The sequence below is a fragment of the Dreissena polymorpha genome, chromosome 3 (assembly GCF_020536995.1).
Source record: "Dreissena polymorpha isolate Duluth1 chromosome 3, UMN_Dpol_1.0, whole genome shotgun sequence".
NCBI classification, from domain to species: domain Eukaryota; kingdom Metazoa; phylum Mollusca; class Bivalvia; order Myida; family Dreissenidae; genus Dreissena; species Dreissena polymorpha.
The window spans coordinates 145,894,392-145,909,701 of NC_068357.1; the positions used below are offsets into that span (position 1 = coordinate 145,894,392).

Below are 15,310 nucleotides of genomic sequence, written 5' to 3' on the forward strand. Positions count from 1 at the left end.
AACATAAATAAACGGTGGTTTCTGCTATTGTTTTAGTAGAACGGAGACATAAATACCAGCTAGAGATCAAAGGTTATGATTACTAACTTTATGATAAATTACATCATTATGTCATCTATTTCATAATAACACTGATTTTTTTAAGTTAACACATTCATTTATACTTTAATCTTACGGTCACAACCTGCTTGCAAACAATTGAATTAAATATCGGGTCACGATTATATGCATTGCACCGCAAATTACACCAACCCAGACACAGAGACGCTTTATTGGTTGCCAATTGTAAACAAAGACAAGCCCAAACACATTTAATCTCCATCAGTACCAGATTAAAGTAACAACAACTACAATATAAAAAGCCAGAATCCACATGAACATGACAATAAAAATGCACCGTATGCCGATGCATTTGGTAGTTATATTAATTGAAATGTTCATGTTTATTCAACCAATTACGAATTTGTCATCAAAGTCTTTAGACGCTCATTAAAAATAGGTTTATGTAGATACAATGACTGCAACAATAATCAACTTTAATTTGCAGGTTATTCTGGACTAAGTAATCTAAGTTCATCTACAACTGTATGTAACTGTTCTTGAAATTATTATTTGACATTTTTATGTACAATGGACACAATATAATTGAATATCAGTGAGCCCATTTTTAGAAGCTTCAAGTTTAAACTTGCTGTGGGTTCCATATTGTTATTTTCTGCTGAACTGCTTGGAGCCATTGATAAGAAGATTGAAACATAAATTCATTTGAAACATTTGGATTGTTTTGCCCAAAACTGCACATCATGTAGCATTTAGACATTGGATACTGCTTGGCGGTGGCTTATTTTGCAATTTTGTTTGAGGTAAGTGTGTTAAATTATTCTACATGCTTTTAGTTTACACAGTAACCAGTAAAGAAATATTGTTCAAGATTTGTGTTTAAGTTAATTGAACATTGAAACTGAGCAATATGGTTGAAATAATGCAGACATATTTGATGTGTTGTTAAATTTAAAAAAGAACAAGTTGGAACCAAATGTTTTAACAGTTCTAAAGCATGAACCATTCTATATTTTCCTAACCTTAAACTGTCAAACCATGTTTCAATTCAGACATCTTGTCTGGACAAATGTGTCTCTATATATCACATTGGTTCAATGCAAACAATACAATACAAAGACATTTTCCTGATAATTTACATAATAACTGTAAATATTGTGCTTTTCCAATACTGGTGAAGTGTTGAAAAAAGATCATTAATAGTTACATACACCTTCATTTTTGTATGCTTTGCAATAACAAAGTTGTATTCAAAATGGATATTTTAAAGTGAACAAATGATTTTTATCAATGGTTTTAAGTGTCCTTCTAAAAAAGATGATATGCATTATTATGTAATTAGCGTTTCATTTTTTTTAAATAACTATCATCGTAATTATGCTTACCATGAAGTGTGCTTTTTCAGATTTTGTATGGAACATGGACTGTAGACATCAATAAACATGGCATTAGATGATAGAGTTCACCGTTTAACAGAAAACTTAGAGGTAAACAAAAAAATCCATTTTGTCCAATAAATGTGTTGAAGCTACTGCTCCGTTTATGTCTACAAAGAGATAATATTGTCTAATTATATAATAATTTATTGATTGATTAACAATATATAAGATCGGTTTGGGTTCAGATTCTTGTGTTTTACTCAATGTATTAATTGACCACTCGCCAGTTGTCAATCAAAGGAGCTGACGAGCCAGGGATGCAAGTTGATATTGTGGAGAAAAAATATTGTAAAATGTCATTCAAATAATTTTATTTAGTGTGAATATGTAATGGGTTAAAAAATAATATGCAAAACTACAGAAGTTCTCTATTTAATATAGTAGCTGTCTAATTTAATTTAATTTAACGTGTATGCATGCTAATATTTTACCTTTCAACATTATAAATACCTAACTCCGTTGTATAAACGATAACAGTTGTTATGATTATTCATAACTACAAATTATCTACAGATGGTGTTTAAGCACTATTTTAAATCATAAAAAGTACAATCAAAACTGAAGTTGAATGTGGTGTTTGCTAACATACAATGACAGTAACTTGCACTCAAAAATGCACAATTACAGTTTAAAAATATAGAGTACCAAACATAGAATAAGAGTCAGAGTTTACATTATGTGTCAAATAATGTACATGTATGAATATTACCATTACTATCAGTTGTGTTACTGTTATTTAATTAAAGCAGAATTGTGATGAATAATTTAATGTTATTTATGCTATGGTTAAAGCGGGATGTAATTAAATTATTTTTTAAAATGCATGTGAATTTTGATAATTAATATAATTCTTATTATAATTATCACTGTATTTCTGTAACATTTTTATCTTCTCAAATGATTTGAAATAAATTAATAGAATATTTATGTTCAATTGATTTGTGTATGCTTATGCTTGCAATTTGTCTATATAACAATTATAGACACACTCTTTTGGAAGGTTGATTCTTCTTACAATCTGAATGTAGCAGAATAATTTTAACTGATAATATAAAGCTGTAAACTTCTTTGAACTGTGCATGCCTTTTATGTGCTGATTTTGTTTTTCTTTGGATTCTACAAAATAATCTTAATATCAGTGCTACATGTTAACTTGTTAAGGCACAGCAAGATTAAAAATTTATATCATACAGCTTATTTATTTCCCATCTCTTGTTCAAAGTGATGATTAATGAACAAAGGAGTGTAATAAATGTATTGTGCCACTCCAGTGTTTGGCAGGTTGCTCATATTTTATTCAGTGTTCAATCATCATTTATGTCCTTTTCTTGCTATAATAAGTAAATTTTGTATTCATAATCATAATGGAAGTCTCCATAATGATGTTAACATTTTGAATCCAATAATATAATTATAATCAATCTTGTAGTCAATTTACTTTACATAGTTTTACTCAAGAAATGGCAGTGATATTCTGGACATGCCTCTATTTTACAATCATAATTTTAAAATTAACAACAGTCATATTTATATTAAAAGTCTATATGAAAGAGGTATTCGTTTTGTGAGAGATATTATGACAGAAAGAAATTGCTTTATTTCCAAAGAATCTTTGGATGAACATGTCGGAACAAACGTAAATTTTTTATTATACCAAGGATTTATTAACAATATAAGTAAATATATAGAACATTTTGAAGATATGTTGATTTTTTACAATAAAATTCAAGGGCATATATTACCAACATATATAAAGAAAATAGTAAGCAGCCCAAAAGAAGATAAACATATTTATAAAACATTAATAAAAAACAATGACATTCCAGCATGTCAAACAAAATGGAATTCAGATTTTTTTAATATTGACTGGAAAAACACACATGAACTCGTCTTCAACCTAACTAAAGATACATATATTAGATGGTTCCAGTGCAGAATAGTCCACAGAATCTTGGGAACAAAATCTCTTATGTTAAAAATGAGAATAGCTGCCAATAATCTTTGTACTTTTTGTAATAATGAAGTAGAAAATATTGTACACTTGTTCTGGTACTGTCCATATTCACAAGAAAATGGTTAAATATGTTGTTGAAACTATTAATAGAAGAAGACCAAGTGAAAATATTGATATTACATGTCAAGATTTTATACTTAGAATCACGACCCCAAAAATGAACGATGTAAACATTCTGTGTCTAGAAATTAAACGGTATATTTTTCATTGTCAGAAGAAAAACACAATCCCCTCAACCTTTGGCGTTGTGAATAGCATGAAGCACAATTTTGAAATATATAAAACCACACTTAAAACAGATGACGAATTAAGAGACTGGTCCCTTATAAAAATATTTGTCGACATCACCCATAATGACAACACTAATCATACATAACACATTATTTAAAGACCATAAATATTGCTAAACCAGATAATTTGTGAAGTCTGCATGTTTAATGTATCTTACATTATGCAATTCAGCAATTAATTTACCTTTCGAATGTTTAATATAATACAGACAAAATATATACATACCTACAACAAAAGTCTTATAATATGTATGAGCAAATTGGGTGCTATAGTGTTAGAAATATTAAACCGTATAAATTGTAAATTGAATGTATGTTTCAAAACTTAATGTATGCTGTACTCAAATAGCTGTACTTAAGTATCTTGTTAATAACATGCGTGCATGTATATATGTTGTTTCTTACGGATAGAGTAGTTTAAGTACCCCTCTAATACATGTTCATAAAATACTTTTTATAATAAATGCTTGTATGCTTGTATGTATGTTATTTATGTATGTATGCCTGTAATATCTTACGAAGAAAATAAAAGACTTGTAATAATAAAAAAAAGAAATGGCTGTGTACATGTATACTTTCATTGTAGTGCACAGGTAAAATTTACAATTTACTGTTTAAATGGGTTAATCATTTACCGGTACCTTTGTTTACAGAGATCACCTAGCTTACATATACATATTCCCAAATTGTAAAGGAATAATGTACACATATTCTTTTTACATGATGTCCAATTTTAATAGGCAATTTTAACATATTATGATTATAACAATATACCACCTAAATCATAATTTTCATTCTGAACAACTTTGTTTGTTAATCTTTGAAACATTTTTTTCTTACAAACTTATAAGTATTACAATTTTATATTAAATTATAATTGTTCAATAGTTTTACATTCAAATATCTAAGAAACTATCACATAACAGTTGAAGCATGCAATTTTATTAATTAATCAATTTTTATAAACATTTGATCAAGCTCTGCCCTGTTTAACTGTTCAGTTTATTACATCAACCAAGTAGTTTCTAATAAAGTAATTCAGGTTATCTAGATGACAATCAGATCCATGGTCTGTTGTAAACCAGTGTGAAGTGTATTGTACTCAGGGTATCTTACACTCAGGGCATTATTTGAGTAGGTGCGATAGATTAACTGTACAGCATGTTCCCACCTGTAATCCGAAACAATTGCAATCATACAATTTGATGCCTGTCTTGTTGAGTAAGGCTATTCAATCTTGAAAATTAAATCATTTTTGTGAAGATTTCATCATATATTTTGAGTAATATTTTACAACAAAACTAGTAAACACAAAATAATAGACTGAATTCCAATTGCTAATATCCGTTTAATTTGATGCTTTAACTAAAAATGTAGATGTGTTAAAATAATTTGTTTCACTAAAGTAACATTCAATCAGTGTAATAAGTTAAAGCATTTACTAACCCTACGCATTGTTAGGTATGTATAATATTATATAGGAGCAAATCTTTATGGTGATTGCCATACAGTACTGAACAAAACCCATTTTATCTTAATATTAAGCTAATTTATGAAAAGTTCTGAAATACACAGATTTTTGTCTCTGCAGTTTCAAGAAATAAAGACATTCATATAAACACACCAAGAATGAAATTGTAATAATTGAAAATGAGTTTAGATAAGGTTAAGAGAAATATCGATCACTTAATCTTTCATTTCATGCTATCTCTTTTATCACCTCTGAACCTATTCAGAAGTGTACTTGTCAAAAATCAATTGCCAAATATTTACCTTAACCTTTTATGCTATGCATACATCACCACACTTTATGTGATTTGTGGAAATTGTGTGTGATATTTCTTTGATTGAAGAAATCAGATCATACAAATCATTATTTTGGCGAGAGAAGTTTACAAATAATGCAGTGATTTAGACACTGGGGCTTCATGCAAGCATTTTTCAATTTAATAAAGAAAACTTAGTTTTGATATAGTTTTAATTATTTTTTGTAGTTAAATTCCCTTAAATGTTTGTTTTGAAAATATATTAAATTAATTTAGTGTGCCTAAAGTACCCAATTGAATGCTTCCAAAAACAATATTTGTTTAACTACCAGTAAATGTTTAGTTCTCTTACCTGTATAGCTTCATATGTTGAACATAGGCAGTTAAAACATTAAACTCACTTTAATTCTAACCTTTATAGTATTTTTGAGGCAAAAACAACAACTCAATGCTCAAATGATAATCAAAACAACATTGTATTTTTCAATTGAAAGGTCTAGGCCCCATTCCAAAAATTGTGAAAAAAAGTGATACATGTATATCATGCAATGGCAGTGTTAATTTGTGGTAAAATTTTTGCTTTAAAGGCTTAGCATATGTTTCTAATAATGAATTTTCATTTCATGTTGATGCTAATTTCAGGGTACAACCCGTAACTTAAAGAGTTTGGATCGTATGTTGGATCAGTACCGGGATGTTAGCACAGATCACAGACACAATGTAGACAGGGTAATTACATTACTAAATAACTCTTGTTGCTTTTTATGCCCCCCTTCGAAGAAGAGGGGGTATATTGTTTTGCACATGTCGGTCCGTCCGTATGTCAGTACGTCCGTATGTCCGTCTGTCCACCAGATGGTTTCCGGATGATAACTCGAGAAAGCTTAGGCCTAGGATCATGAAACTTCACAGGTACATTGATCATGACTCGCAGATGACCCCTATTGATTTTGAGGTCACTAGGTCAAAGGTCAAGGTGACCCGAAATAGTAAAATGGTTTCCGGATGATAACTCAAGAACGCTTATGCCTAGGATCATGAAACTTCATAGGTACATTGATCATGACTTGCAGATGACCCCTATTGATTTTCAGGTCACTAGGTCAAAGGTCAAGGTCACGGTGACCCGAAATAGTAAAATGGTTTCCGGATGATAACTCAATAAGGCTTATGCCTAGGATCATGAAACTTCATAGGTACATTAATCATGACTCGCAGATGACCCCTATTGAAATTGAGGTCACTAGGTCAAAGGTCAAGGTCACGGTGACCCTAAATAGTAAAATGGTTTCCGGATGATAACTCAAGAACGCTTATGCCTAGGATCATGAAACTTCATAGGTTTATTGATCATGACTCGCAGATGACCCCTAAAGATTTTCAGGTCACTAGGTCAAAGGTCAAGGTCACGGTGACCCGAAATAGTAAAATGGTTTCTAGATGATAACTCAAGAACGCTTATACCTAGGATCATGAAACTTCATAGGTACATTGATCATGACTCGCAGATGACCTCTATTGATTTTCAGGTCACTAGGTCAAAGGTCAAGGTCACAATGCCAAAAAACGTATTCACACAATGGCTGCCACTACAAATGACAGCCCATATGGTCGCTAGGTCAAAGGTCAAAGTCACGGTGACTCAACTTAGAAAAATGGTTTCTGGATGATAACTCAAGAAGGCTAAGGCCTAGGATCATGAAACTTCAAAGGTACATTGATCATGACTCGCAGATGACCCCTAGCGACTTTCAGGTCATTAGGTTAAAGGTCACGGTGACTTTACACAGTAAAATGGTTTCCGGATGATAACTCAAGAAAGCTTACACCTAGGATCATGAGACTTCATTGGTACATTGATCATGACTCGCAGATGACCCCTATTGATTTTCAGGTCACTAGGTCAAAGGTCAAGGTCACAGTGCCAAAAAACGTATTCACACAATGGCTGCCACTACAAATGACAGCCCATATGGGGGGCATGCATGTTTTACAAACAGCCCTTGTTAGTTATCATATTTTGTTGGATGTAGCATGAGTTAAATACTAAAACAATAACAAATAATTATATATAAAAGTATACTTGCCGAGTAATACTGGTTTAAAATCATATTTATGGACCAAAATGTTATGAAGATCTTAAATTTGTACATGTCAACTGTTGTTGTTGTGATTGTAAAAAAGTTGTTTCTTTTCACTTTTTGTATGATTTCAACAACCAATAACAAACTGACTTGCATGTAAACTTTATGTTACTTTATATAATAATCTTAATATGTTTCAACTGTTTTATTAACAGAAGATATGCAAATTTCAGCACATGCTGAAATTTCAGTTAAACACACATATAGGTCTACACATTTTTTGCAATCACAATTTTTTGCTTTTGCATTTTGAGGTTTACAATTTTGCTTGATGCAGCATTTGTTAAAAACAACTGTTTTCATATATTTTTTAGCAATTAGTTCTGTTTGCAAATGAAATGCTTTAAGTAAGGGTAAAATATGCCGTCTTTGACCACCCTAAAATTTAAGCCATTGATTCCTCATCACATTTACAATTAACCAGTAGACAAAAATAGACCACTCCACTTTTCTGTTTGTGTAAGGGTGTTTGTCCATTGATTAATTGATTGATTAATTGATTGGATTATTCAACCAAGTGTTCAATATTTACCAGCTACGAGAGGACGTTGGTCGAACACACCAGCAGATCAGGGAGGAAAGGTTCCGAGACTATGGGGTACATGGCCTAAGTCTTTACCTTGTATAGCCCTTTACCACTCAGAAGCAAAGTAAAAATGGCTATATGCAAAGACCATAAAACCTGAACAACCTGCGAGTTACTTGCAGTCTATTGATGTTTTATTCTGTGTGCTGCTTATCAGTATCTTAGGGTTGGAAATGAAGTCTTAAAAACTTGAATCTATTTAAAAAAAGGTCTCAAATTTACTTTGATAAAAGACTACAAATGCGTCAAAGAGCTTATATGATTGGTAAATGGCATATAATTGTATGGAGCTCAGCATTTAAATGCATACTACGATTTAGATTACTTTTAATATTGTTTTCAATTAACACTTTTTGTAGAAATGTAGGCATGGTGTTCAAAAATTAATGCTGAAAATCAAAGTGAGCATATATCTCTGCATTGCATTGTTACAAATTAAATGCTAATAATCTTGTTGGTGGTGGAAAATTTGTTTTTGATCACTTGTTTGTAGCATACTTATTTAATCCAGTCTGTTGATTATCATTTCATTTAAAATAGACACATGTTTATAACACCTGTATATGTAATTGAAGGAGCTGATTTATTTGTTACTGATAATTGGATCTTTACTAAAATGAGTTAAATGTGGTGATGTGTAATGCCTGTAATGGAAACTTAATTCTCCAATTCAAGCCTAACAGATTGATTGAGATTGTGTAGGTACCGGTAATATATAAACGCATGTTTCCACAGAGTGACAGCGAGTACGAAGTCGCCTCTCCTATTTCTCGTCGTCGACGGAAACCACGTCGCTCGTCAGTGAGATTTGCAGACGACATGAACAAGGAGCTACATGAGCTGCACCACGCAGTGCGAGACCTGTCCAGCGATCATCTCAACCTTGAGACGACCTTCAATAGAGAGGTCGACAGGCGAGATACGTACGTAGAAATAAAGAGTGGTTATCTTTAAAGCTTGTTTTTGTAAAAAGTGCAGACAATCTGTCATCACTAATAATCTAAGGGTTATGTTCTGGTTATGTATTTTTTTCTCTCATGACATCATCCTAAAAAGATGCAATTTTGTAATGGATAATTGTCAGCTGCTTGATACAAAATTTGAAGGATCTGAGAAAAATATGGTTTTAAATTTCTAATTATGCTTGCATAAGCTGCACATTTAACACTATTACAATTTTGTTATAATTATTTGTATGCCCCCCTTCGAAGAAGAGTCTGTCGGTCGGTCTGTCGGTCCGTCCACCAGGGGGTTTCCGGATAATAACTCAAGAACGCTTGGGCCTAGGATCATGAAACTTCATAGGTACATTGATCATGACTCGCAGATGACCCCTATACATTTTGAGGTCACTAGGTCAAAGGTCAAGGTCACGGTGACCCGAAATAGTAAAATGGTTTCCGGATGATAACTCAAGACACTTAGGCCTAGGATCATGAAACTTGATAGGTAGATAGATAATGACTCGCAGATGACCCCTATTGATTTTCAGGTCACTAGGTCAAAGGTCAAGGTCATAGTGACCCGAAATAGTAAAATGGTTTCCGGATGATAACTCAAGAACACTTAGGCCTAGGATCATGGAACTTGATAGGTAGATTGATCATGACTTGCAGATGACCCCTATTGATTTTCAGGTCACTAGGTCAAAGGTCAAGGTCACAGTGACCCAAAATAGTAAAATGGTTTCCGGATGATAACTCAAGAACGCTTATGCCTAGGATCATGAAACTTCGTAGGTAGATTGATAATGGCTGGCAGATGACCCCTATTAATTTTCAGGTCACTAGGTCAAAGGTCAAGGTCACAGTGACAAAAAACATATTCACACAATGGCTGTAACTACAACGGAGAGCCCATATGGGGGGCATGCATGTTTTACAAACAGCCCTTGTTTATTTTAAATTTATTATTAGTTTTGGGCTTTTGTTGTAAATTTTTTTTAAACATCAATGGACTTGTGAGACTTAAGCTTAACGGTCCTAACTATAGAGTTACACAAGTTCATATAAGAAAGTATGTTGCATTTTAGATATGACATGGACACAAAACGGAAGATAAGGGAGATTTCAGATGATTTAAAAAGATTCCAGTCTAGCGATCCTGTAAGTTATTTGCATTGAGTGTGAAATATGCACAATCTCCACCTTTTTTATGTTGGTACAGTGTATTAGAAATAGCTTCTGGTTTACACAATAAATTAAAATATTAAGGACTAGTACTTTAACACAAAGTTTCTCTTAAATATCAATTTTAAATCACACCTGCAAGAACAATATTATAATTAAAATAAATAAATAATGTTTTGATTTTGTCTTTACCAATTTAACTATTAAATGGACATAATTGTGATAGAGATTTTGGTAAAAAATAATTACATTTCTCTGCCATTCTGATAGCACTGCTTATTTTATACACATACCTTTGTGTAACAGAGGCTGTATGTAAGTACAGGCCCAGATCTATTGGGCAATGTTTGTGCACACAGTGTGAAGTGTTGTGTTGTGTGACAGGTGGCAGACAGGGTGGAGCGCAGGCTGCGCAGCATACAGGCTGATATGGACATGGACCGTGCAGTGACCGGGCGATATGAGGAGCTTTCTAACCTCTCCATGGAGCTCAGAAATGTACACAATACGTTCAGATTTCCTTTACACTTCTGCCCTTTATTAAATCTTTCTTCAGTTATAAGTTAAAAATCATTTGTAGGATATACTGAGTTGTTGAAGACAAAAAAGGCAATTAAATAAATTAAGAAAGAAGGAATTCTTTGTTTTTGTTCATTTGAATACGTAAAAAAATGTCAGTCTCATGCTGTCTATTTGGTTTTTTATCAGAACAGTTTTGACTTTTTAAAAATTGTGTAAAGAAATAATATTTATTTGATAAAAACAACGCTTTTTTATGCAAGTTACATGTGCAGTTGGTGTCTTGGGAACCAGAGGCCTTTTTAAAAGCTTTTTTTATCGGTGTTCTCAGAAGCAAATAGTACTATTTTCACAGTTTGCATTATCATTTACAAAATCAATTTTGCTCATGTGTAAACTGCTCGCTCACATGTATGGTTATGTGATGTTGGTTTTCATGGTAGTGGTTGTGTGTTGACACATCTAGCTGGGCACATTGCAGGCACTTCAGCAGCAGCAGTTGCACTCGCAGCAAGCCGCCATAGAGGATCGTATACGTTCCAGCATGTTGTCAACGGAGACGCACAAGCACAGGGTATGGTGGAGAGGGTTCGCTTTCGAAAGCTCATGTGCAATTTAAGTGATGTGCATGTAACCAGAATTTGCAGTGACCTTTATGTATTCCACTTACTGATATAATGCATCGATATGCATGTTATTTGCAGTTGAATAATTATGAATCGACCCTAACAAAAAAAGTTTTCAATCTGAAACAAAGTCTTAACTATAGACAATTTGTATTAATGATAATCTAATATTTTTTTTCTTCAAATTTGTTTTTCAAATCAGAGGAATCATTTTCTTTTGTAGAAGATTCTTTTCAAATAATTTCTCTAGCATTCTTCCTCAATCAATCAACACCATTTTTAGCTCGGCGTTTTCGGAGAAAACCCGAGGTATTGTCATAGCCAACTCGTCGTGCCGTCTGACGTCCGCCGTCCGCGTCGTGCTAAAACCTTAACATTGGCTCTTAAATCAAAGTGCTTCCACCTACAACTTTGAAACTAAATATGTAGATGAACCTTGATGAGTTCTACACGCCACACCCATTTTGGGGTCACTAGGTCAAAGGTCAAGGTCACTGTGACCCCTAAAAAAATAAAAAAATTCTGACAAGCTTTCATTTATTCAAGCCGAGTGTGGCACCTGTTATGCGGTGCTCTTGTTTATCTATATTTCTGATGGCCCATTAAATGAGACTCGCTGTGGGAAAACTGGGTTAAAAAAATGTGTGTAAAGTTTCGTCACAAACTACAGTAGCCTGTGCAGTCTGCATATGCTCAACAGGGAAAATACTTTTGGCCTTAACTGGATTTTTGCTAAGAAGAGACTTCCTTTAAACGAAAAATACCATAAAAGCAGAAAGTATTGTCCCATATAAGCTTGTGTGGATTGCGTAGGTCAAGCTGGTCTGACACTTTGCGCACATGCATTAATCAATGAATGCCAACTGCCGTTACTGACACTGTCTGTGTGTGTTACAGCTTGAGACAGATCTAGACGACATGAGGAGGAAGCTGGACATGGCCGAGGGCTCTAAGTCTGCCCTACAGTCGCAGGTCAGTGGCGAGAAATGATAGGTTGAATGCAAATCTGTATGCTACAGAAATATGAAGCAGATATATGAACATGTTAATTAACAGTTTTACGCTTGACTCTTGGCATTTAGTAGTGTTTTTTTAAAAAGAAATCTGTGTATATGTAAGGAATTAAGCATCTTTGTATTTGCCTGTACATGACTGTTGCTGCAGAAGATTGTAAAAAGAAAAGATACAGAAAGTACTTTTGCTTCAACTCTTTTCATAATAAGTGGATTCAAACAATATCTTTAAATACGTAAATACCATAGAAATGACTAATTTTCATGGCCTTAAGCTAGTGACATATTTATGTTCCAAACATGAAAATTTTTGATTTTTTTTATATTCTTTCATAAATTCCCTAGAAAACAAATACATTTTAGATAGTTTAAATGCTTGCCATGTCTAGGTTGACGAGCTGCGTAACCAGCTGCGCAGGCTGGAGACAGACAGATCCCGTATGAAGTCTGTGATGGAGGAGGCCCGGATAGAAGAGGAGCTACGTGAGAGAAGGAAACGACGATCTAGTCAGTGCATGTTGTTGATGTTTTCACACTTAACAATAGAGCTAAGATTCATGATCATTTTTATTTGAATGTAAACTTCTTTTGATTGGAAGTGTTCCTTTTGAATATACCACAAAATGTAAAATTTGAATAAAAATCTAATCTTTTTGGCCAAAATTATATTTTTGTTTTGTGGTATACATTGGGAAAAAAATTCTGAAACTTTCTCAAAAGTAATAGAAAATGTATAAAGATGTACTTTAAACTATGTTGATTTTCAAAGTAACTTTTTTTATCTTTTTTTCAATGGTAAATTAATTTAATTGATTCTTGTTGTATACTTTAAAGCATTTATTTTGCTTATAAAAAATGAGTAGGCAATACAAAAAGTATATGAACTGTTGCAGGTAGATCTCATTTTAATTGAGTTGCTTTCTAGAAAAATGGGGCTTAATGCATGTGTGTAAAGTGTTGTACCAGCTTAGCCTGTTTAGTTTGCATGTGCACGCACTAATCTGCAGAAATACGTTATGAGCGTTTAGCCAGAATTTCACAAAGCAGACCTCAATTTCATTTGTATTTAATATCTATATTTAATTTTCAGTGGAGGAAGACCAAAAGAAAAGTCTAGAACGTGAATTGTTGGAGCTCCGTCAGCAGGTGAATCGAACTGTGGGGAGCTCCTCTGAGTCGGAGGATATCAGGAGAAATCTGGAGAAGTCAGAGCGACAGAGAATGCAGCTCTCTGACCATATAGAGGTAGGTCTATGTAGCTCTCTTACCATATAGAGGTGGGTTCATGTAGGCGGTCTTTAAGAGTACCGGGGTATGAGCTTCTTTTGAAGCCCTTGTTGTATTTTTGTGAGGTTGTTATTAGATAATGGTACTGTCCCCTTCATTTGAAAAATTATCGCTTTTTTTTTGGTGACATTTAAAATACTTGGTTTATCAAATAGTTTTGAAATGATGTTATGTAGACTTTTGCTTTTATTTAAAATTCTTTATTGTAAAACGATATTTATAACTTTAATTTTACAATGAATACAAATCTTATAATGAAACAGAAAAATGTTTTTAAAAACTTAGCTTAGTTGAATATGTACTTACTGATTAATTCTTTTCATTCAGACACTAACCAAAGACCTCGAAAATCGTGAAAAGCAGACAGCAAAATTGATCAACGAACTGAAGGCTGTGTCAGACAAATGTGAGGACACAGAGAGACACAAGAACCACCTGTTGGTGCAAGTGGAAGACACTGCGGGTAAATTGCGCGACAGCAGCAGAGAATTAGACAAGGCGCTTACTGAGCTGCGAAACACTCAGTTGGCGCTGGCGGATACAGAGAAGAAACGGGATGAGTTCAAGGGTAGAGCTCAGGAAACAGTGCGGCAGTGAGTGTCAACTATGAGATATTTTATTATACCCCCTCAAACGAAGTTTAGGGGGGTATATAGGAGTGAACTTGTCTGTCAGTCGGTCGGTCGGTCTGTCCGTCCGTATTAAGTGTCCGCTCTCTAATTCAAGTAGTTTTCATCCGATCTTCACCAAACTTGGTCAGAAGTTGTATCTAGATGATCTTAAGGCCAAGTTCGAACATGGGCCTTGCCGGATCAAAAACTAGGTCATGGGGTCACTTAGTGGGTTTTTTAACATTCAGCATGGTGTCCTCTCTCTTATTCAAGTAGTTTTCATCCGATCTTCACCAAACATGGTCAGAAGTTTTATCTAGATGATCTGAAGGCCAAGTTTGAACATGGGCCATGCCAGTTCAAAAACTAGGTCACAGGGTCACTTAGTACGTTTTATACATTGAGCATGGTGTCCGCTCTCTATTTCAAGTAGTTTAAATCCGATCTTCACCACACTTGGTCAGAAGTTGTAACAAGATGATGTGTAGGTCAAGTTCGAACATGGGCCATGCCAGGTCAAAAACTAGGTCACGGGGTCACTTAGTGTGTTTTAACCTCACCATGTTGTCTGCTCTCTAATTCAAGTAGTTTTTAACCAGGTTTTCCGAAGGAAAAAACTGGTTATTAGATTGGCGAATGCGGGCGAGCTGGCTGGCTGGCTGGCGGGCTGGCTGGCGGGCGGGCGGAACAAGCTTGTCCGGGCCATAACTATGTCGTTCATTGTCATATTTTAAAATCATTTGGCACATTTGTTCACCATCATTGGACGGTGTGTCGCGCGAAATAATTACGTCGATATCTCCAAGGTCAAGGTCACACTTTGAGT

The 15,310-nt window shown here is 33.9% G+C and overlaps 1 protein-coding gene across 1 annotated transcript in view; it reads left to right on the top strand.

The window, feature by feature from the left end:
• Positions 1 to 13: 13 nt before the first annotated feature.
• LOC127871870 (centrosomal protein of 128 kDa-like) overlaps positions 14 to 15,310 on the top strand; it is a 33,108-nt gene continuing 17,811 nt past the window's right edge. Inside the window, exons 1-12 of the mRNA XM_052415135.1 lie at positions 14 to 863; positions 1,466 to 1,547; positions 6,212 to 6,298; positions 8,249 to 8,311; positions 9,035 to 9,222; positions 10,332 to 10,404; positions 10,813 to 10,926; positions 11,429 to 11,521; positions 12,471 to 12,545; positions 12,976 to 13,093; positions 13,677 to 13,831; positions 14,201 to 14,466. Coding sequence (XP_052271095.1) covers positions 1,503 to 1,547; positions 6,212 to 6,298; positions 8,249 to 8,311; positions 9,035 to 9,222; positions 10,332 to 10,404; positions 10,813 to 10,926; positions 11,429 to 11,521; positions 12,471 to 12,545; positions 12,976 to 13,093; positions 13,677 to 13,831; positions 14,201 to 14,466 — 1,277 coding nt within the window. The 5' untranslated portion in view covers positions 14 to 863; positions 1,466 to 1,502. The remainder of the gene's footprint in view (positions 864 to 1,465; positions 1,548 to 6,211; positions 6,299 to 8,248; positions 8,312 to 9,034; positions 9,223 to 10,331; positions 10,405 to 10,812; positions 10,927 to 11,428; positions 11,522 to 12,470; positions 12,546 to 12,975; positions 13,094 to 13,676; positions 13,832 to 14,200; positions 14,467 to 15,310) is intronic.